This window comes from Pseudomicrostroma glucosiphilum, assembly GCF_003144135.1.
Source record: "Pseudomicrostroma glucosiphilum strain MCA 4718 unplaced genomic scaffold BCV69scaffold_21, whole genome shotgun sequence".
Taxonomy (NCBI): domain Eukaryota; kingdom Fungi; phylum Basidiomycota; class Exobasidiomycetes; order Microstromatales; family Microstromataceae; genus Microstroma; species Microstroma glucosiphilum.
In genome coordinates this window covers 17,036-39,751 of record NW_020289933.1, presented here as the reverse complement: position 1 = coordinate 39,751, position 22,716 = coordinate 17,036, and the positions used below count along the sequence as shown (strand labels likewise).

The 22,716-nt window shown below is 56.3% G+C and overlaps 6 protein-coding genes across 6 annotated transcripts; 5 read left to right on the top strand and 1 right to left on the bottom strand.

Annotated features, from left to right (window-relative positions):
* Positions 1–2,681: 2,681 nt before the first annotated feature.
* On the top strand, positions 2,682–3,557 carry BCV69DRAFT_315271 (hypothetical protein; the record flags this gene model as incomplete). Its single annotated transcript, XM_025495187.1, has 3 exons — positions 2,682–2,773; positions 2,968–3,368; positions 3,451–3,557. The coding sequence occupies 3 exons, from the start codon at positions 2,682–2,684 to the stop codon at positions 3,555–3,557; spliced, it is 600 nt and encodes a 199-aa protein (XP_025344879.1).
* A 6,396-nt stretch (positions 3,558–9,953) lies between these two features.
* Positions 9,954–10,115, top strand: BCV69DRAFT_238620 (hypothetical protein; the record flags this gene model as incomplete). The annotated part of the gene is made up of 1 exon (XM_025489964.1): positions 9,954–10,115. A coding segment is annotated over one exon (162 nt), but the record flags the coding sequence as incomplete, so codon positions are not given.
* A 607-nt stretch (positions 10,116–10,722) lies between these two features.
* On the bottom strand, positions 10,723–11,729 carry BCV69DRAFT_127518 (hypothetical protein). The gene is made up of 2 exons (XM_025489192.1): positions 10,920–11,729; positions 10,723–10,823 (listed from the first exon to the last, which is right to left on the bottom strand). Exon 1 carries the CDS (start codon positions 11,510–11,512, stop codon positions 10,943–10,945), a length of 570 nt encoding a protein of 189 aa, XP_025344877.1. The 5' UTR covers positions 11,513–11,729; the 3' UTR covers positions 10,723–10,823; positions 10,920–10,942.
* Positions 11,730–12,537: 808 nt separating this feature from the next.
* Positions 12,538–16,963, top strand: BCV69DRAFT_295751 (hypothetical protein; the record flags this gene model as incomplete). Its single annotated transcript, XM_025493922.1, has 7 exons — positions 12,538–13,473; positions 13,583–14,441; positions 14,489–14,842; positions 14,886–15,027; positions 15,066–15,140; positions 15,216–15,373; positions 15,435–16,963. The coding sequence occupies 7 exons, from the start codon at positions 12,538–12,540 to the stop codon at positions 16,961–16,963; spliced, it is 4,053 nt and encodes a 1,350-aa protein (XP_025344876.1).
* A 2,376-nt stretch (positions 16,964–19,339) lies between these two features.
* Positions 19,340–20,092, top strand: BCV69DRAFT_301899 (hypothetical protein; the record flags this gene model as incomplete). Its single annotated transcript, XM_025494613.1, has 1 exon — positions 19,340–20,092. The coding sequence occupies one exon, from the start codon at positions 19,340–19,342 to the stop codon at positions 20,090–20,092; it is 753 nt and encodes a 250-aa protein (XP_025344875.1).
* An 808-nt stretch (positions 20,093–20,900) lies between these two features.
* BCV69DRAFT_279359 (hypothetical protein) lies at positions 20,901–22,626 on the top strand (the record flags this gene model as incomplete). Its single annotated transcript, XM_025491238.1, has 2 exons — positions 20,901–21,176; positions 21,253–22,626. 2 exons carry the CDS (start codon positions 20,901–20,903, stop codon positions 22,624–22,626), a joined length of 1,650 nt encoding a protein of 549 aa, XP_025344874.1.
* Between the last annotated feature and the right edge of the window lie 90 nt (positions 22,627–22,716).

Here is a 22,716-nt window from a genome sequence, read left to right as displayed (position 1 = left end):
ATCAAAGGTAGGAGCACATCACTGGCGGTGTGATGTGCTCGAAGGCGGGACGCAAGGACATGCCGTCTTCCGAACCGGAATTGGTATGGCTCGCACTCCGGAGCTGCACTGGCCTGACGCGGCCGTGCTGCTGTCGCTTTCCGCTCCTCGCGTCTGATGACACCCTTACACTCTTACCCAGCCAAACTTGACCTCGCCTGCCAAGCCCACCAGCTCACGACTGTCTCCTTGTACGTCCGACCTGGCGAACTTCATCCGACGCTCCAGACGTCTCGTCATGAGACTCAGAGAAGGTTGACATCCTCAGGAAGCAGACTCCGAGATCGACCCGATAGGGGCTCAAGTTCCGCTCATTATGATGTCTCGCAAGTGCTAGACAAGGTCACTCTCACTCTAACACTGGGCTCGATCCAAGACGGTAGACACAGACACACCATAGCGGTCGGACGATCGATGATGGATCCAGGCCCATGCAGCGCGGTCCAAAGCGAGCGTGGACGTTGAGGGCCGATATGAAGCGATTGTCCTGGATGAGTGGACTGTTCTGGAGCTCTATACTCAGCACAACATAGGCCACAGCTCTGCAAAGTAAGCGACAGATGGACAATCAGCAGAAGCATCCAACACGAGGTCCAAGTGTACACCTCGGAGGTTCGCAGGAACCTCGAGGCTTGACACCGCCAAGCTGCAGAGGCAAGCGAGCTCTTACTGGGGTGAGTGCAAGATGGGGATGCGCACTTGACGACGCAAGCCATAGACGTTGATCAGCCAATGCTATCCTGTCGCCGCCAGACTTCCCTACCTTGGGCGGCTCACGCCATCAAGGCGAACAGGCAGCATACTTGTCTTTCTCTCATCCGTTGTCACTCGAGACGCCGAGTAAAGCACTGAGAAGCAGTCGTGCCGAGTTGAGCAGTCCGCACACTACCCTACCTGACACAGGATCCCATCGATCGCGCTGGGCGCGAGGAGCGACAGTCAGCAGACGGAGAGCGAGCAAGCTAGGAAGTACGGCCCTCAGCAGGAGGACAGGTAGACATAGCACATGCAACCCCGAACGCTACAGCCAAGGCATTCACTTAAACACTGCGCCTTGTACGAGTCTGGGGCCTGTTTCAGCGCTTTTCCTTCTCTTCCAGGCTTAGAACATTGAAATCATCCATACCGAGAAGGAAGGCGGACCCCTTAGAAACAACCTTCGACCGAGTCCAAGCATACCAGCACAGCGAAGACAACGCAGTGTGTTGTCCAAGGATCAATTCCTCAATGCTCTAGGAGCAGATGTCTGGAAGAGTCGACGCTGCCGTCGTCTGAGCACGGTATCCATAGTTCAATCCCCTGGATGACTCGGCAGAAAGGAGGCGAGAACACCCTCGCGGACATTCCAGCGTCTTCAATGCGAAGGACAATGCCAGAGGCCTCTGAAGAGGCAATGAGCGACCGGACATACCGCAAGTGTAGCTCACAGAGGGACAAGCAAGCCTCCCTCTGTGACACGAGCACTGACCGCGCTTTTTGGTAATAGTTTTACAAAGATTGACAATCTTCGTAACTCAGGCGATGTGCGGTACCTTCCAGTGACGTACGAACTGATCGAGCAGGAAGTAGGAGCCGAAGACGTCGAGCCTCTGCTGCAAAAACATCGGCACACCGTCTCTGCCTCTTCTGAAGAGGACCGATGAATTCTGTCTTCAAAGAGACATCTTTCCGGTCAATTCAGCCACTGCGGACACCCATACGAACGGCGCCACCCCGCTAACAGCCGAATGTATTGCCACTATGTATCCCTCCTCGTACTTGGAAGACGCAGTCCAAGTCATCGCAGTCACAGCTGTAGGCGGACAGGTCTTCAGCTCGTCGTCGACGACTGAAAGTTCTCATTCACGAACGCTCCACTGATCTCAGAGCTGGAGAAGCTCACTGCCTACATCTCGGGCATCAATGGCGTGCTCCCTCTCCGAAAGCGGCCAAGCTCAGGAGCAGAGCTCCAGAAAGTCGGTCATCGCTGGTGAAACACTTTCAGACGCAAGGCGAATTCGATGTCGACGATAGAAAACAGTGGCTACAAACAGCACCAGTGGAAGGCAGACGTAGAGCTTTTTCCGCTAAGACTGCAAACATGGGAAAGACTTACACCGGCGTCCCATAGCTTGCTTATCTCCCAGTTCACTGGCTGTGCCACTACTTGTGGCTCTGCTACGGGCCGCACGACAAGCAGATCTGCCCTGAACATATCGTTCTTGCTCGGACATCCCTCCAGCACCCCACCTTCAGCACATGGTGACAAGATCGTGCCGCCTTGACGATGAGGTGCCGCAACAGGGAGGTTATCGCCTAGCACATACGTCACCTTGGCAATGCTGTCGAGAGCCGCCTATGGCGCTGCAGCCAAGCTCATGAAGACGACAGGCAGATGACAAGCGGTAGAGGCCGTAGTCAGTCGTCGGAGGCAGATCTTGATTGCTCCCCTTGAATCTCACGCGAGGAAGGCAGAAGATGGTGCCAGGAGGCGCCAGCAAGGCGAAGTTGATATGGACCATGAAGTCTTTCAAGCATCTGTGCATACAGTACCACAAGGCAAGGCTACCACAACTGTACCAAGCTGAGGTAATAGGTAGTGCAGCTAAGCATCACATGCACTCTACCTGCATGGAGCAAAAGTCGTCACCTCAAGACGAGTGATGGACTCCAAATCACCTCTGAGAGACGAAGGCTCTCTACGACTCATCAGCATTCAGCAAGCAGCTCACTTCCGGAAGCGGATAGCTGGTGCGTAGATAATTCCACCAAGGGCCGATTGCCATCGAACGGCGGTGCCTGTAGTGCAGATTTCCGTATTGCAAATATTCGCTCAGTACCCTGATCGGAGTTCGGCTCGTACATCCTGCGATCTATGACTCTGTCACGGCTGCAACAAGAGTGGGCTCATCTCACCCGGTCCTGGCTATTACTATGCCTGATTGAAAGTGCAGAGAGTGCCTCTCAGTCCGACCTAGAAGACGACTTGCCGGAGCCCAGATTGGAAGAGCTGGGAGATGACGATGATATGCAAGCTTCTATGTACGAGTCGATGGAGGAGGAAATGGAGGAAACGCTGCCAGAGACGGACGAGAATGTTGTGCAAGACAACGACAACGGTACACAAGATCAAGCTCCCCGAGAAGGCACTACCGACAGTGCCATGACTGTGAGTATCTGGACACGTAGACGCCGGAAAGAGATCAAGAGTCTGTTGGGATGGGAGATACGGGTCTTCCAGCGTTGTAAAGACATTCGCGGCACGGTAGTCGCGGGATGGTATCGCCTTGCTTCTCCCAATGGCTACCCTCGCTCAAGTGCACACAAGCTCATGTTGCAGCCTCAGCAGGGTGAGTGGGAAGTACTCAGTGGAAACAGTGAGCAGAGCGACTGCGGACTAAATGTACTGCTCTGTCGGCTTCCCCTTGGCAGTGTTGTCGCGTCGGGGTGACGGCGAAGCCGTGAATAGGACCAACATAGAGGCTCGGACAGGCAGCGAGACCGGTGCCCTTCTGAAAAGTCTCGACGCGGTCTGCTAAGCGGCAAGAGTAGCTTAGGACAGGAAGAGTCCGGGTGACCTTGACAGTGACATAGACTGGTGGGCTGGATCGGGCGTCCTCGACGTTCACTTTCGGCTATGGAGCTCCTTCGCTGTCAGAACCCCCGTTCTTGTGTTGCTCTGAAGTAGAGGTCTCTAAACAGGTGCAAGTACTCGGCAAGCACTACATGTCTTTACTGAGGGGACGTGGTGATACTAGCAGTGCTTCCGTCGAACGCACGACCACGGCTGGCAATGTCACATACGATTGGCTATGTCGCTGAAGAAGGCCTGAGGTGCACAGGTCATGAAGTCTGCCTATGTTGGCTTCTATATGCCATTCGAGGTTCACACTTCCGAAATGAAAGATCCGTTATTGTCTCGCTCTCTGTTCCTTTTCCAATACGAATGTGATACAGCTTTCATAGCAATCATCCTGCGTGACGAGCCTCTGATCCATGTGCTTCTTTGTCCTTCTCACCTGACGACCCTCTCGCCTGGCATTGTGTCCACTCTAAAGAGCCATCATCAGCTGAAGGCTGAGGGCTTAGCCAATGCCGGCCGAGGCAGAGGTCGTACAACAGCAGCAGCACTGCGTCTGTGCAGTGCCCCCGTGCGCTACTGAGGTAGCGCAACGCACCGGACTTGACCGGTATATAGTCTTCCGTGAGTCCTCTGTAGCGGGAGCAAGTGATTCATGTACCGCACCTCAGATCCGCTGCGTGAGAACACCAGCTCGTCATCTTGCGACCAAAGCTCGACTTTCTTGCGTCATCACCGAACAGCTGCCCGATCAACACTGAACTTTTGTCCGTACCCACGAACAACTTGCCAGTCCTCTCGAACCAGCCAGCCGAGCAAGAGTGAAGGATTTGCAACCGAAGGCGAACAATTTGCACCGCGCCGCTCCGTCAGAGGCTGAAAGGCGGTCGCGCTCCTGGTGATCTGTGTTGGCCGTGCAGGTTTGCGAAGTGCTGCTCAGGCTGCTGCCGCTGTGGGAGCGTGAGGATGGAGGATGTGCGGCTTGAACGTGCCGTCTAGGGCTGCTTGCTTTGCTAGGGAGGCCACTCCCTCGCCCGTAGAGGCAAGGCCTGCAGTCGATTCCACCTTCGCAAGGTGTCAGCTACCGTGAGCGAAGCTAAGGAAGAGGAGCGGCGCCCTTTCCTCGAGGGGCATCTGCATGCTTGTGGGCCGCTCGGGGTCTTCGGGTGTGACAATCTGGCGTCCGATAGAGGCTTTCAGGCCCTCGCATTCGTCCAGTCTGAGCCCACGGCCCTCTCCTTCCCCCCGTATGCCCTGTCCAGCGCAGAGCGTGAGCGGAGCTCCCCCTCTCCCTTACTGCCACAGCGTGCACTATTATCGCCAAAAGCTCAGCTCAGCTCAGCTCCGCCGGAGTTCAGAAGCCAAAACTTGCTGGACTACTTAAGCGAGGTGCTCCTCGCTAAGAAGATGCTGCATGCGCGAGAAGACCGAGGCGCGCAACGCGATGCCCGAGGTAAATTTCTCCCAAAAGCCGAGCCAGAGGCTGGGCCTGCCGACGACTAGATACTGTGAGGGGTACATGTGAGAAGCGCGGAGTCCGAGCGTGGCATGCAGGTGAGAAGTGCACGATAGCAGTTGGAGTCGGAGTGCCAGTGGGATGGACGGGGTACTACCACTTTGCGGTAGCCAAGGAGACCTCGGGCGACCCTTTTGCACTCCGCTGTTCCCCTTGATAAGGATGTGTCAGCCTCGAAATTGCTGGCTAGGGCGAAGCTGTCTCTTGTTGCCGTGCATCCGTAGAGGTCCCGTCATTGTTGGGTCTTGATCTTCTCTTTCGCATCATGTGACACTCGGACAAGTGGGTCTACGAGCGTGAGCATTCAGCCTGCGCGCTCGAGAGCCTCTCTTCTGCTTCGGCAAGTCCAGTCCTGCTAATTGTTCATGGCCCTGCAAGGGTCATCTGGGCATCCGGGCAGAAAGCCTACCGGGCGTACGTTGAAGGGCAAGCCAGGACAGGATAATTTGGTGTACTGTATAGAGCAGCTCGCATGCTCTCGTAGACAGACAGTGCCGAACTTGCGCCTCGAGAGCCGACTCAATAGATGCCGGGTGGTGCTTGCTCGGGGTCCTATGATGCCAAGGACGAAGGCTACAGAGACCGATCAGCAGCTGAGACCTAGCCAGTCGTCCGATGCGAAAGGCTGGCCGACTTTAGTTTCGAAAGACCTGCTCTTCACTTCGAGGGAGAGCGCCTGAAGCGAACTCTGTACTGTACTCTACGTAGGGGCTGCTTCTTGAGGCTGCCGCTCCGCTGTGCGTGCTGGTTCCAGGCAAGCTAGATTCGTTGACATGCCGAGAAAGAGAGCCTCCGGTCCAGCTGAGATCATCTTGAAAGTCAAAGCCAGTGAGGCTTGTAGCCCAAAAAATGTGTATAGTATCGGGTGCTTTCTCGAAGTCGAGAGCCTTTGAAAGTCAGCCCATGAGTGTAAGGTGAAGTCGAAGAGGTGTGAGAGGCTCCTACTGGCGCAGAATGGATGGAACGCCCGCTCCACCAGCATTCCCCTCGCCTCTGCGTCTGGTCCTCGGAGATTCCCTCCAACGAAAGTCGTCGTACGAAGAGCCTACCCTCTGCCCCAGCAATCAAAGCCAGAAGCCTGCCATCGGATGCTGACTCATGACTCAGTGGCGCTTGGGAAGCCTGCCGTGCTCGAGCAGCGCTGTCTCGTCAATGGCCATCTAGGTGCTGTCTCAAGACGCTGCCCGAAGTATAGCCGATGTCGTGAGGATCCAGGGCCTTGTACAGAAGCTCTTCGCATGAGCTCATTATGGGGGTGGGCTGTCCAGCAGCTGCGATGGAGACAGTGTTGGAGCGTCTCTGAATGTACAGTACAGTACCGTACTGGAGCAGGGCGTTGCGATGCTGCCGATTGTCCAGAGATCTACAAGTGGCGCTCGCAAGAGACTTTGGCCCAGTCCAGTAGTGATGATGCGATTCGCCGTCATGTGAAGGTTGTATCTTCTCCACTCATGCATTGATGCCCTCGAGCAGGCCTCCTTATCGGACAATCTCTTCTGAATTCGGAGGGGATTCGGACCTGACCAGGTGCGAAAGGGCTTTGGGACTGATCTTCTGTCCGAGCAGCCAAACGAGCGGGAGTCGCAAGATCGTCGGTCACGAAGTCCCGTGCAGCCGTGAGAAGCGTTGCGCTCTACGCAAGCTGAAAGGAGCAGTGCTCGAGTGACTCATTCGTCGAAGAGAGGAGAGTAGAAGATAGAAGTGTGAGGTATGGTACGGTACCATGCTGCGCTCATCAGTGACGGCGAAGCGGAAGGTGGATCTTCTCGCGCTTGTGGCTCTATGCAGTTCCGTGCGCATCTGCTCCGATCCGACTTCACATCGCTCTCAGGCTCCTACCACTGCAGCTTGTGTCGAAGAGCATCGATCAAGCAGTCCGCTCCATCACTTTCACTGTTGCGGATCTGACATTGTGTGCTGGTGGCCATTGGGCGCTGTTCATCTCACAGCTGTACCTATGGGCTAGGGGAGTAGCTCGGTTCTCTTTTCGTGACTCTGCATGTTGAAGGTTATTAGCGTTCACACAACCAACAAGCTCGCCAGCGCTCAGACAGCCACCGCTTCGCTCTGCCTGATGCTCACTACCTTGACCACCCTCTGAGCTCCAACTCCCTCCCCCAACCCAAGCCATACGAGGGTGTCTCCAGCTTCTAGCCCTTGCGCGTATCCAAGCTCCCAAGCTTTCCTCTTCGCCCTCACTGTGACCATCCCACGCCCTCCATCAACTCCCCATCCTTCCCTCCCCCAACTCATCTCCCCCGAGTAGCGAGGCCGTGCACGCAAGCAGCACCCGGCGCACGCCAAACGGGCGCTTACGGGCGGCTGCACAGTACAGTGGGCTTCGTTACCATTCAGGTACCGATGGTCGGAAGAAGATTACTTAAGTGTCTAGGGGTGCAGCGGGCAGGCGCGGCACCACTTCAGGCACGCGAGAGTTGAAGCACGCAATAATGGGGTTCGGTGGCGAAGGGTGGATGTGATGTGATGTACTGTAACGAAAGGTGAGAGAAGAGGGAGCTGGACAATTCGCTCGCTCGAGAGCAGGAGTAAGGAGGGGCTGACGGGCGATACGAGGTGACTTGGCCTCTCACCGACACCTGAATGTGTATGCCAGCAGCTATGACCCCGCCTGTAGCTCCCGCAACAGTACTGTCCTCAGCATCTCTTCAAACCGGCAAACTCAAAGCTCCTCAAGCGGAGAGCAATGGAGTGATCGTTCCAAGCGAGGTAACGGGCGAGGAAGCAATTTGTGACTGAATACAAATGACGCCCACCGGAAAGTTTGGAGCCAAGCGGGGTCCGGGCGACAGGAGGTGGGCGTGGGCTCAAAGGGAGGGGGCAAGTGAGGGGGCGAGAGAGGGCACTAGGAGGGAGCTGGAGGGGACCTTTGGGGTTGCACGTAGAGTGGGAGCTGTGCTCAGCAGGGCGCAATTGGCGCAGGATGAAACGGGAAACTCTGTGGTTCAGCAGAGGACTTGCACAGTCAGCGTTTTGCCTAGCTCCCTCCCTCCTTCGTTCGTTCGTTCGTTCGTTTGATTTCGGGAAACCATGAGTGCTGGTGGACCGTTGCCTGTGCCTCGAGGGCGGGAGAAGAGCCCCCTCGCAGCGGAAACCAAGTCAGGGCAGGGGGAAAGAGTCACGCCGAGGGGACCTCCATGGCCGGCCTTTTCCTCTGCTCTCCAAGGCGAGGCATTGAGCACCCCCCTTTCGCCTACATAAGGGGGACTCCTCTCCGTCGAGAAGTTGTCTTTTCTCTCATCCTCTTCTCCATCACCACTCTCAACGACTACGACTCTTGGACTACTCGACTACCACTACCACTATCACTACGATGACTTGAGGAGCACCACCATCCATCCTTCCCCTCACCACGATCAACGCGCACCACCTCCACCACCGCACAAGAGCTCCTCGACGACGACGACCTTTCTCGCATCAAGCTCCCCCTCCCATTCCTCCCCTCCCATCCAATCCGGATCAATCCGGACCAAAGTACAAGTACAAGTACCAATTCCTCCTCCAATGCCCTCTGCCAGGCAAGACAAGAACACGCACCCACCTCTCCTCGATCTCGATCGCATCGCGAATTCGATGGCCGGCTCAAAGTATCAGTAGACACAAGACACGGGCAACGAGCAACAAGTGACAAGGGACAAGTGACAAGGGACAAGTGGCAAGCGACACGTTGGAGGTTCGACTGCTAGCTCTACCACAAGCGTCGAATCCCTCCTCCTTGTCCCTTGTCCCTTGTCCCTCGTCCCTTGTCCCTTATTGCTTGTTGTTTGTTTGCCTCTACCGAGTAAAATCTCACAAAGCCGTGCCTGAAGCGCCGCCCATCGCCAAATCGAGGAGCAGTCTTGCTGGTAGGCCACCTTTCTTGAATCCTGATTCCTTCTTGGAATGCAAGGCCCGGAGTAGAGGACGGTACAGTACTTTGGAGGAATGGGAGAAGGGGGAGCTTGAGGATGGGAAGGGGACAAGTCGAGGGAGCTTGGTGAGGAGGAGAAGGTGGGAGTACGGCTAGGGCTGGGGACTTGCTGGACAGGGCTTCGAAGTGGCGACGGACATCTTGATTCGTAGGTTCTTTGCTCAGGATACCTCAGCGAGACGAGTACAGTGGAGGAGTCACTGACATCGCCTTCTCTTCTCCTTCAGCTCTCTTCTACGCACAGCGACGATCTTCGACGACTTCGAGCTCTCTCTCTCTCCACTTGTACGATGCTGGCTACTTCGGACCCACTTGCACCTGGATCTGCTCTACCTCTACGAAGGCTCTCTGCCCCTTCGATTTTGGCCTCTGTAATAGTGAGTAGCGAGATAGAGCCACGACCAGTCTCCAAACACCCGAGCGAGCGAGCGCTGACCATCTCTCTCCCCTCGTCTTCTCTCCACCCCAGCTCACCGACAACGTCATCCTGACCAGCCATCGAATCCCAGCACATCACTCCCACTCCCTTCCTCCACCACTACTACTGCCACTACCACTGCCACTGTAAAGTTCTCGCTCTTCTACTTTGCACTCTTGTCTGTACCGTACTATCCGCACTCTCGTACCTCGTACCTCGTACCATGTACCATGTACCATCTGAACCCTGAACCCTGAACCAAGACCTAGAGCAATGCCAGTGCAACTTCGCACGCACATACAGTATGCTTCTTCCTACTTGCCTTGACACTTGGGGTTACGAGGCGATGCGATGCGATGCGATGTGGTACGATCTGACACGATATGATGTCCAACAAGTCTCCTCCTCCTCCTCCTCCTCGAGGGAGAAAAAGAGCGAAGGAGCGCAGTGACCTGATCGTCCAACTTCGACCCACATGGCCGGTCCAAAATTACGACTGGAGACTGCAAACTGGAGACTAAAGACTGCAGACTGGAGACTGGCAACTGGAAACTGGCGAGTGGGGACTGGCAACTGGAGACTGGAGACTGGAGACTGGAGATTGGAGACTGGCGACTGGCGATCGGGGACTGGGAAGTGGAAAGTGGGGACTGGGATGAGCACAGCGCAGCGCAGTGCAGCCCTGTACAGCCAAGCCCAGCAGAGTCGAGGCAAGCGCCCGGTCAGCATCCGGTACTCCCTCCCTCCCTCCATACGCTACAGTGCAGTGCAGTCCAGTCCAGTCCAGTCCAGTGCAGTGCAGTGCAGTGCAGTGCAGTGCAGTGCAGTGCAGTCCCGTCCAGTCCGCTTCGATCGATCGATCGATCGGTCAAGCAGGCCTTCACTCCCATCAGCACCTCGCTCCCCCTCCCCCTCTTCCTCTTCCTCTTCCTGCATCACAAGATGGTCAGCTCGGTTTGCGTTCTTGAGTGAGGAGTGAGAATTGAACCTCGGAGAGAGAGAGAGAGAGGTGGCATTGTAGGCTCTTTGGGCTACACCTGGCGCCGGCGCCATCACCATCGCCATCGGTATCGGAATCGGCATCGGCATCATCAGCGGCGTCAGCCTTCCACTCGCCTCTGCACTTCCTGCCATCCATTCCCTCCTTCTCCCACCCACCAGCTCCAACACCTCCCGATGCACTCTACCGCTTCGCTCAGCGCCTACGGCTGAGCTCTACGAGCAAGTGCAGGCGAGCAGGTGCAATTCCCACGGGGCTTGTCCGTACTGGGTTCACTTATCAGCTCTGCGTTCTGCTATCCCAGCTCCAGCTCCAGCTCCAGCTCCGGCTTTACAGTCAAGTGGACTTCCCTTGGGAAGCGCGCTATAGAAGGGAGTCGGACCAGATGTCAAGCAGTGCCAGGGCAAATGTTCAGAGTAGGGTTCGTATTGGCCTATCTTCTGTCTTTCTCGCACTCACCTTTCAGCTCAGCTCAGCTCAGCTCAGCTTGAGTCTCCTCCTCTGTGATCGACTCCGTACGTTCTCCCTTCCTTGCAGCAGTCCCTCCCACCATCCTCGCGCGCTCCTCGGCTCGGGCTGATCCACAGCAGGCTAGCAAGCAAGCAGTGAGGGAGGACATCCCGCTTGGGGATACAGTACTGACTGAATGCTGCGCGGATAGGCGGGTAAGAGGTCCAACTGCTTGATTGGGTGAGTGACAGAGCAAGAGGAGCTGAGTAGCGGTGAGTCTTGTTACTGTAGACTTTGAGCGATGCAGCGATGGAAGGAGAGTTCGAGAGAGAGATATCCGCCATATGGCATCGGCTGTGGAGTCTCTCATATGCAGCGACCGACGTTGAGCAGCCGTCGCAAACGCACATCCCGCGTGAGGCACTGAGCAGTGCGTTGTCTTCCTGACCTTGGAGGCTCGTGGTGAGATGGATGAGCGAAGGAGATACTTGCGGCGCACCAGAGTGGGTATTTCTGTGAGAAAGCGGGAGGAAGAAAGCGCAGTGATGATGGTTGAAGTTCTTGTACTTCGCTGGAGTTGCACCGGTAGGTTTGACTATCATTTGGAAGCTGCGCTTCTACCATGCTGGGACGAGGAGAGCTGGTTCATTGCTCACCAATATCCTCCGGAGTGACGAACCAGTAGACGTACGTCTGGACCGATCCCGTCGATCAGCGAACTCGATCCATGCATTTGTATTATGACCTTGTACCTCTGCAGCGTCCCTCCGCACCATGTCTACGGAGCGAGAGTGTCGAATTGATGCAAGGCACGACATTGCACACAGCCCACGCTCCGGTCCCCCTTGCACACGGCGCGAGATGAGAATTGCCGCGTGTAAATCCTCAGCGTGTAGGAAAGGAAACTTTCCGGAGCGAGGGAGGGGGGGGGTAAGGAAAGGAGGAGACGTGGAAGGTGAGGAGAGGAGTGGTGAGTGTGTGTCTGGGCAGTGGCCCGCTGATGCTGACGGGAGGGTTGTGGACGAAGTGTGTGTCTTCATGGGCTGCTCATTGTGGCAAAGGACATCTGCATGGGCCCGTGCGGCAGTGAGTGTGGCCAAGAGAGCAACGATGGAGGCGGGCAACCAGAGTGAAGGTCAACCTTGCAGGCACAACGCAGCAACGCAGCAAAGGCGGGCAAAGGCAGGGAAAGGAGAGACGAGAAGCTCAGTCTCGCAAAAGGAAAAGCAGAGAAGCGACGAGTGGCAGTGGCCTCGAGCGACGTTGCACTTTGCCACTCACCCACTCGCACACACACACACACACACGCACAGGCGCACGCTCACTCCCTCACTCCCTGCCTCGCTCTCTCTTGCACCACTCGACACGACTCACCCCGCTCACAGCCACCGCACACACTGCACTCCAGCATCCCCCGCCGCCACTCGCATCTCCAGCCGCCCACACACACAAGGAGTAGCCACGCCAGACTCCCTCGTCTGCTCCACTGCAACCACATCACCACGACGCACAGCCCAACAGCGACCGCGTCCACGCACCATCAGAGTCACATCACAAGACAGCTTCGCAACATCACCACCACTACCACCAGTTGCCACATCGTAGCCACTCCACGATCAGGTCAAACATGGTGCAGCCACACGTCCCTGCAAACACACCATCGCCCCACGCTGAAACTCACCCAGCAGCCAACTCAGACAGCACCGTACAGCAAGCAATGGCACAGACTGGCTCTGCTACCACACCTTCCTCTCCTTCGATCCCAGCTACGTCTGCGCTGCAAGCATTACCATCTGCAAGCTCCCTGTACAGCCACTCTTCACCCACATCGTCCCAAGTCGTCTCCTCCGCCCATAGTCGCAGTGCACCCCTCGCACTCCCACTTGCAGCCTCCCTCTCGCTCCCTCGACCAGTCTACCGTACCACTCCCACCCTCCCGTCTTCAAGACCCAAACTGCGCTCCTCCTTCACCACCGCCACCGCCGCCTCCTCGTCAGCAGCTGCCTTGGGTAGACGACCCAAAAGGACTAGGATACGAATGAGGTGGTTGCCCCCGCCTTCACCTCCGCCCGCACCTCCTCCCGTTCCTGGCTCCGAAGAGGGGGGACAAGCAGCAGGAGGGGCCGATGCATCAGAGGTTGGCAGAGATGCGAGTGCACACCCGGCAAAAGTCATCCTACCTGCCATCTTCCCAACGAGGGAAGAAGCGGAATGCTGGGCTAGGGTGTATATTGGTGCCGAGGACGCGGCGCTGGCTAGGAGGCTGGCGGTGATCACTAGGATCAAGGGCGATGTACAGAGAGGAGAAGGATCAGGAGGAGGTGGTGGAACGGTTGTGGGAAATGATGATGGAAATAGAGAAGAGGAGCGTGAAGAGGCTGATGATGATGATGTTGTTGAAGAGGAGGAGGAAGATACCTCTGTCAATCAGGAGACACAGGAGGTGCCTTTGCTTGGAAAGCAGAACGAGGCTACAAAGACTGCCAAAGGTCCTCGTAAGAGGGCACCTGATAAACCATGGCTCGTACGCTCGGGAAATAACAATTGCTTGGGCGATTTAGTGGTGAGTTAGTCAAAGCGCCAGAATTGTCAGACAGACGAAGAGATCCTTTCCTGACCTGATTGTGCCATGTTCTTCCCTCTGCCTCTGTTTCTCGCTTGACGCATTACAGCTACAATGTACCTCTCACAAGCGCACGAGGTGTAAATGGAAGCTGGTCATCTCTCAACATATCAAGGATGCAGAGGCAGAAGCACTCTTGTCCTCACACGATACCCTCTTGTCAACATCCACCGCAACTTCGACTACCCCAAGTACAACCTCTTCCTCCCTCCATCCCCATCCCCAAGGACGCAACAACGTCTCCGTCTCCGTCTCCACTTCCACCCCGTCTTCCTCCTCCTCTTCCTCTCCACACTACTACCAACTCTCCAACCCCATCTCAACCCACTCTCTCATGTGCATGCGCGGACCATCCTACGCGCAATACTTGCCTGAATTTAGGAAATGGATGAGGGAAAAACAGGAGAGGAAAGAGAGACCGGCCCTTTCGGCTAAAGAGGAGAGGGAGTGGTTGATGGCTTTTGCTACGAGGTGGGAAGAGGGGAGGAAGAGGGGGAGGGGAGCTCGCTTGGATGAGGTTTGCGAGCAGGTGAGGGAAGATGGAAGTTCCATCGCTGCTGGTACTACACTCACCGACGGAACTCAGCAAGCCGCGAGAAACTGGACCCCTCTGGGCACGGCCGAGCCGAACAGAGCCTCCACGTCCATCTCCGAGCAACCGCGTCAAGAAGAAGACCAAGTCTCTTCCGACTACGAGCCTCTTTCACACGACGAGCTCCCACACGACGACGAAGTGGACTTTTTCGCCGATCTTGACGACTCTTTCACGAGTACTACGGGACAGGAAGAGAGAAGAGGCCAGCTCTCAGCGGTTGTCAGCATGGGGACGGACAGACAAACGGACGAGAGCGGTGCACTGGGAGCGCTGCAAGATCGCACCAGTCGAGCGAGCTCTTATGAGACTACACGTGCGGAATACCAGGAGCAAGATGAGACTGCTCATCTCTCTTCTAAGCCATCGACGGGCGTTCAAGCTATACATCCGGCCAGCGCAGTGGTGAACTCTACCCCTCGCATCGCAAGCAGCATTGGACGCACGAGCGAAGAGAGGTCTTGCAACACTGGGACTGCAGCTATCTCGCCACGTTCCTCCTCTCTGGCTGCTCCACTTTCATCGAGGGCGACGTCAATCTCGACATGCACCCACCCAGTGTCAACATCGGCGACTTCTCCCTCAAGTTCAGTCTCAGCCTCGACCTCGACCTCGAGATGGATTGCCTCCGCGGCAAATCACACGTTCGCTGGCGGGCCCTTCTCGTCTCCTCCATCTGGCCCACTTCGGCCCTTTGCTCCTCGTACGCCCACTCCCGTTCCTACGTTTACTGCCACGTCAATACTTACCGAGTCTACAGAGCCACAGACGCTCCGCTACTGGTGGGCATCCGAGCCTGTCAAGACGCTCTGTGTCGCTCTGGAGCCACACTTTGCTGGCGTGAGCAAGTGGGTGCAGGAGCGAATGCGGGAGCGAGAGAGCAGTGAGGGCGGAATGCTAAGGTGTTCTGAGAAGGCTCAGGCTGGCATGGGTGACTTAGACAAGCAGACAAGCAGGGCAAGCACGAAGAGCGAGACCACCATTACGAGCACCACCACTTCCAGCAAGACGAGAAGTACGGCTGTGCTAGATCTTCTTGGACTGGTTCATGTGGTGGATGAATTGATGACACGGGCTCCATGGGCTTTAGGCTCGGGCGTGGCTGTGCCTGTGCCTGTGGCTACGGCTACGGCTACCGCTACCGCTACGACATCAACGGGGAGGACGCATCCTCCTTCGAACCCTACTTCTTCCCCGTCCCGCTCTACAACGTCAACTGGCTCAAAACAGGGCAAGCAAACTCAGGATGTGCGTCACACATCTCGGATACCGCAACTGCCGAGTATCGTCATTCATATTCCCAGCACAGCTGCCCCTTCTCCTTCTTCCTCGTCGTCGTCGTCTTCAAGCTCTGGAAGCGATAGAGAAAGCAGCAGCGGCAGTGACCAATCCAGCAGCGCCAGCATGGGCTCAAGCGGCGAAACCGCTACATCTACACGTCCACGTCGACTTCCAAGAGCCAGTGCCAGTGCCAGTGCCAGTGCCAGTGCCAGTGCGAGCACCGAGACTGGTGGCGAGTGGAGCGATGGCTTCCTCTTCGTCTGGCCTTCTCCACGCAACGCTAGAGCCAGGTGTTCTTGGGAGTTATTGGAAAGATGTGCGAAGAAGGAGGATCGAGACAGATTGAGATTGAAGACAAACACATCAAGTAGGACTGCAAGAAGTGAGGAAGATGAGGGTAGTGGCGCTAGGTCGAGCCACTTGCCCTCTACATCGACTCTGGACGCCGTCAAACCTCCCAGTGTCATCTGCTTCTACAGCGAGCTGCACCTTCTCTGTCCAACTCTAGAGAGCTTCCAGGGGAGGTATCACCTGCTTGTTCCCATCGACGAGAAACAGCACCAGAGGCGGCAGCAAGAGCCCAACCGAGAGCAGTCGGCGACCACAGATCCATCGGCTGCACCGGCCTCGTCCAGTGAGCACAGCTCCCCTCCACCATTCTCTCCGGCTGGTCCCGACGGCGCCACTACTGCAGCCACTACCATCTCGCGTTCGACTTCGACCTCGACCTTGAACACGGCTCTACCTCGGAATTTCGCTCGCAAGGCACCAGCAGCTCCCTCACGAGTAGGAGCGCAGCTCGGAACGATGGGCGGAGCTGGACCTGGGGCTGAAGCGACGCTACTTCCGACGCGGGAGAGGACTACAGTCGAGCTGCACACGCTTGTGCCTTGCACGCTGGATGAGCTGAGGGCACGCTTGAAGCCAGACCTGCTCGAGGCAAGAGGAGGTGGCGCTCGTGCGCCGGCTTTGGACTTGGACTCTGGAGAGAGGAGGGGAGAAGTGCACACGGACACGGACATGGACGAAATACCAGCAGGGCGTCACTCCCACTCCCACTCCCACTCCCAGTCTCGCCCCAGTACCTCTCCTCAATCAGCAGCTGCGTCTCCCACTCCCACTGCTCCTGCTCCTGCTGCTGCTGCTGCTCCTCCTCCTCCTCCCCCTAGGAGCAACATCAACTGGTCCTCCTTCTCGCAATGTCTGCACATCTGGAAACCGAGCACCCTCTCCCTCACACGCTTGCTAGAGGAGATGCCTGAGTTGAGGGTAGAGTGGGGTTTGACCTCGCTTGTTAGGTCGGGCTCGGCTGCCGGCTTGGGTACGGGCTTGGGTTTGGATCTGGAGAGGGGGTCTGTTGAGGGGCAGCGAGAGGAGGGTGGGGAGGGTGGAAGTGGGAGTGGAAGTGGTGGGAACGCAAAGACGAGGAGGAAGGGTAGGCGAAGGGGGTCTTCTAGAGATGGAGCTGGAGCTGGCGCTGGCGCTGGCGCTGGGGAGGGAGCTGGAGGTGAGGTGGGAAGGAGTAAGAAGAAGAGGAGGAGACTGGGCGAGGCGTGACGGGATGGGGAGGGTGAGGGTGAGGGTGATGCTGGTAACGGTCATGGTCACGATGGAGATTATCGAAAGAGGAGCCAGGAGTGTGTGTGATGGAGATCAAGGTGACGAGGCGAAACGCTAGAGACACACAGAGGCACAGTGCACTGTCTGAAAGTCGAACAATGGGAACCTGTAGTCTTCCTCCATCTCCTCTTGGCTACACGTGCTGGAAACGATACATTCTTCATAACATGGTGCTTCGACGTTCAAGCATCGAACTTCAGCGGATCAACGGAAGTCTTGACCCTGATGATCCCCAGAGTAGGAAGCGTGTTGGCTGGCCGATAGCTTGCTCCTCCGTGTGTCCCTCTCTCTTGATCAATTGACTTGACCGTGCGATGGGCTTCGTACTGTGTAGGAACAGCAGAGGAAGTCCAGACTGGCAGAGGCAGAGGCAGTCGTAGAAGGAGAAGGGTGGTGCGGTGCGCTGCGGTGTGGTGTAGTTGAGTAGTCCAGCGCAACTCCCCCTCTGACTTCAGAGGGCGTACTGTTCAGTGCCCTCAGGTCTGGTGCCATCGCGATGCTTTCTGAGGTATTTACTTACTTACGAAGGTGCCCCTACTTCATTGCATCTACATCCTCCATCCTCTCTCCTCAAATGCGGGACTCTGCACTCTTTCCCATCCTCCACGACACTTGCTCCTACTCGTACCTATGCTGAGCACAACAGTTTCTCAGCTGTCCCAGCACTTGTGCTCTTCTTGTCTCTCCCCCAGAAGCGGACATTTTCCTTGCTTTGTTGATGGCGAGAAGTATCTTGTAGTGTCCGACGAAGCCAGCGAGGCCCATCTGATGCAGTTTGCGGGCTGTCGCGATCAGCCCCTGATGGAGGTGCAGGCGAAGTAAAGCGCCAGGGTAGATGCAGAAGCACATGTACGATGCAAGACCCAAGCCTAGCGCAGTGCGCCAGAATGGGAGTGGAGAAGGGGCTAGGTAACATGGCTGCTCCGTCCAAGTCAAGTGAGCTTCGAAGATCAATGCTTGACTCCGAGTATTTGTCTTTCGTCTCTCGAGCTCGTCGTTACTTGGTACGACCGTCTGAAGCAGCACCTCCGTCGATCACGCCTTCATGGCTGTTGTGCGGCCCGCATTCGACGGAGGAGAGGAGGAAGACTGTGACACTCTGTGCAGCATGGTAAAGCTAGCTTGGTGACTAGGTGTAGCGAGGCCTGCAGTAGTGAGTGGCCCAGAGGTAGAGCAGAGGGCCCAAAAATTTCTCTGCGCAGAAAAAGAGGGGGAAAGGGTAAGCTCTGGGCTCGGTAGAGGGTGGGAGGGGATGGAACCCTGTCGAACAAACAGCATTGCTGACTGATCCCTGGCGATCGAGCAAAGCAAAGCAAAGCAGACAGGCCTGTCGCCTCTTCCATCGACTGTCTTTGCTGTTTTACGTGAGCTGCGAAGGCCTCGTTCGAGCAACGCAGGGTGTCACACACCAAGGGAAATTTCAGCAACCGTCTTGACGAGTGACGAGGGAGAGAAGTCAACGCCGCCTTGAGAAATATGTGCCGAGTCTAAGAGAGGTTCTTGCTTCAAGGTGTGTCGTCCTGTTCGTTCTTCGATCGTTTGTCGCTTCGTCATCCTTCTGACTAGTAGCAAAGCAAAGGAGTCGCTTCCCTCTGCTACGCTCCGCCAAGGCTGTCCATCCTCTTGAAGGGCGGTGGAATGTGATATGTTATGTGATGTGATATGATGTCGAAGAGCCACACCGTAGCAAAGGCAAGTGCGAATGCCAAGTCAAACGGCTCGAGCAGCGACGTAGTGCACTGGACGAAGGCTGAGAGGGTCGGCTAGCTACTCGATTCCAGGACAAGGTCTGGGCAGGGCACGGCGCTTCCCACGAGGGACAGATTGAGGCTCGTCGACTTATTTGGAGGGACTAGAGTGGCTTTAGTCACCCTCAGCCTCAGCACAGCGCCTCAGAGCTTCTGCCGAGCGCACAAAGGGGGCTTGATTCAGTGGCAATAGCAACAATTCCTGTTGCCCTGCTCCGTTTTGGGACTCCTTACAGCTGCAGCTCCTCCTCGTCTCTCGCCGATGTCTCCGAAGCTGTCCTCTGCTACTGCTCGTGCTGATCCCTGTGCCTGTTCGAGGCTCGGCGAATGGACTCGATGAATCCGACTGGATTCGAGAGCAAAGATCTGACGCAGAATGTGATTGGCTGAATGTGGACGATTGCTTACAGTACACTCAAGAGGTAGAGCTAGATAAGTTCCCGTGCGGTCCCTCTCGAGGACAGAAACGTCTATTGACTATAGCTTCTCGCATCAGCTTGTTGACGCACTCGCTTTCCCTTTAGCCCTGACCCATCCACTTCGCACTCACTCAGTTCATACTACAATGTCCTCCCCCTCCAACGGCTCGCCCTCGAGCGATGCAGCGCTCTTACCACGAGAGCGACGCAAGAAATCCTCCTTCCGAAATCTGCTCAACTTCCTTTTCTGCATGCCCAAGTTCAACAAGCGACACGATCAAGCCTCAAGCCCTTCGACGACTCCGCCAGCTCGAGCTGTGGCTATCTCCGCCGTATCGGAGCTTGTCCTGACTCCCCCTGCAAGAGCCAGGAGGCCAGTGGTCCGCCCAAGCCTCAGCGATCCCCCTCCTATGAGGGCTTTGGACGCGTTTCGAGTAGACGTGGGACTCTCTGAGAGCCCTCTGCGAGTGCGTATGCCCTCGTCTCCCGGTGTAGAAGCCACCGATATCGATGAGTTGGCGACCCATGATCTACGAATGGAGCAGAACATCAACAGGCAGACTTTCGATATCCATACGAATCATGACAGTGAACTCGCCTCCTCCTTCGGACTCTTACCTTCCGTACTCTTACCTTCCCAAGTCCAGCACGCCCCTAATCCCCTTCTGGACATGGTCTTAGAGACTGGACGACGACGACATCTCAGAAGGCCTCCGACTCGCCGCGGTGCCGCCAATCCTGGAGGTCCAGCAGCATCGAGTGAGGACGGACCCCTTGTCATTTTCTCAAACACTACTGAGCAGCGCGATGGAACGGTGGAGATGACGCCGCCTGAGACGCCGGTTTTGAGGCCTCGACGTAGGGTTGATGCGATGCGGGGTGGTGCTAGCGGTACCTGATAGAGCATGGTGGTGTGAGCGATCCTGAGAGAGAGGAAACACGACATCAGAGTGAGACCAAATGAGAGGCGACCAGAAGGGCCCTGCTCGAGATTGCGCGAGACGTAAATCCTGTTTTCTTCTTGCTCCAGCCTCTGTCCAGAAATGTGAAGTATGAATCCCATCGAGGGGTGTCATGATAGTGTCTTGTCATGGCAGTCAGCAGTCGTCCGACGTAGCTGTCGAGGTCCTGTATATAGGTAGCGAAGCAGAGTTCCTCCGCTCACTCTATGACCTTGGCAATACAGTGTATGACCACTCATATCGCCCCAGCCGAGCAGCATGGAAGCTGAACTTGCAAGAGCAGAGTGCCTTCCTCCGCATATATGGACTTCTCTGTCACTGTTGTAGGCCCAGGCTTTCAGCTTACTACATGTCGCACGCGATTGGTGGTCCGGACGGAAGGGACAGGGGCACCCGAAGCGACGTGGTTGATCGAAAGTACAGCTGACGCGTGGCAGCCATGGCTGGAACGTCTCATTGGATCATCCTTCTCCGGAGGAATGTGCTACTAAAAGCCATGGTCTTGTGGGTGTAGGTGAGCTACTGGTAGATGGGTGCGCTGGAGCGCGAACATGAATCAGACGGAAGGACGGAACGGAATCCCACACATCATGCACGGCTGCAGCTGACGCTGATTGGTCACATTTGCCTCCGGCTTTGATGTTCGTCTCGCCTTTGCATCTTTCCGCAACGCCTTTGTAAGCTACCGTACCCTCCGACTACATACGCCTCATCAGACTCCAAGGATTTCCTCATCTCTACTAGCATGGACTCACCAATCGTCATGTCGCACTCTACTAGCCCTCCTGCTGCTCCCTGGGCACCTGCCCCGAGGGTCAGCAGCCTGGTGTACAGATCATCCCCTCATGCGAGTGAGAGTAGCAAAGATCATCGACCCCGACCGTCTGCACAGGACGAGGTCATTGCCAGCCACTTTGCTGCCTTGAATGCTGTAGAAGGCGATGAGTGTTGGATAACAGGCGCTGGGGACACGGAACGGGTCCATATCGTTCCCCATGCCGAAGGAGACTGTACGCGCCTTGTGAGTAGAGTAGAAAAGTACCTAGCGTTCAGACAGTGGTGTCCAGCTGACCTCTTGCGTCACATTGCTTGCCCAGATCCTCTGGCTCCAATTGATGGAGCTCGTCCCCATGCCCATTCAGGAGAGGGCAAAATGGAAGGTCTCTCACGAGAACCTGCTCCCCCTGTCGCTCTCCATACACCGCTGTTTAACAGACGGCGAGAAGAGAAAAGCACTTCTTCGACCGACGAGGGAGGACCTGGTCCTACTCGTGCGAGTGCTTGAAGACGGCCTTCAAAGGGAGTGCGAGCAGAACTTCAGTCCAGCATGGCGGCCTCGCTGGAATGAGATACTACAGACAGGCTGGCCACGAAAGGACAGATTTGGCACATTGTGCCTCCCGTCCTACGAACTTCAGCTGGACATATTTGACCTTAAGCGCCGGACCATTTCCAAGTGGAAAGATCTTGCAGGTTCTCAGGGGGTGTCTCGAGTGACCGGTGACGAGCTTTACCCTATTCTGCTCGACCATCAGCTGGATACCTTGCAGGCTCCAGTTTCAATCTTGGCTGTGGTTGCTGTGGCTGTGTCACAAGCATGGTACATCAGCCGCTCACCAGGGCGAAGGTACCGAGAAGCTTTCCTGGAGGAGATGGACATCATGTCCTACATCGTGAATCTCCTCGGCTCCCCGAGCCCCAGCTATTTCAGAGGACTTCAAAGGCCTTCTGCCCTTCCTCCTCTCCCTCCTCTTCCTCAAATTGCATCCCTCTCATCTCCGCAACGAATGCGCGAGTGGCCTCTTACCAAACCGCGTACACGCTCGTCGGCGGTGGCATCCCAGCTTCCCGAATTTTCTTCAAGCCCACCGAAGGGTTACAAGGAGAATCTCGCTACCGCGCTGTACGAGATGGACAGAGCACAAATCGCGGAGGAAGGGGTCTCAGTGTCAACAGACGGCGGGCACGAGGATAGCGAAGGAAGTGGTGGCGCCAGCTCTTTCAAAAGTAGACGATCAGAGCCTCGAGGGGACGAGAGTCGCTCGAGTGGCGGTGACTCGTCGATCGGCAGCTCCGATCTCTCGAGCATATCGATGCTCCCTCCCTCTCCTGGGCTACAGGACGCCAAAGACGCAACGGTAGTGTCCAATGTCACGGAGCAAGCCCAGAAGCAGTTGAAGTCATCGCCCGAAGCAAAGATAGGCTCCACTTCTGTAGCTCCGAGCATGGCTGTGTGGCATGAGGAAGCGCAAAGCCTCGATGACAAGCAGGACTTGCTCCTCGACGATGCCCTTTCGGCTCTCGCAAGTCAATTGCAGGCTCCCTCAAACCAGGCGGATAGCACCACAACAGCTACACGACTTTTCGACTTCCTAGCCAGCCCTGAGCCTCTGGACATTACATCCAAGCTACAGGCAATTGAGCAGCGCAGGGAGGAAATGTTGGAACAGTGGGAGGACGGGCTCAAGTAGATGAAGACGTGACTCAAAGCAACTCGATGTTCTGCTTGCCAGGTGGGTGCCAAGGGTAGAAGGGAAAATCACGAAGACGAAGGTGAAGAA

What these genes read in the sequence shown, in the direction of transcription:
- BCV69DRAFT_127518 (XM_025489192.1), bottom strand. Translation starts at nt 11,512, where the DNA reads ATGATAGTCAAACCTACCGGTGCAACTCCAGCGAAGTACAAGAACTTC.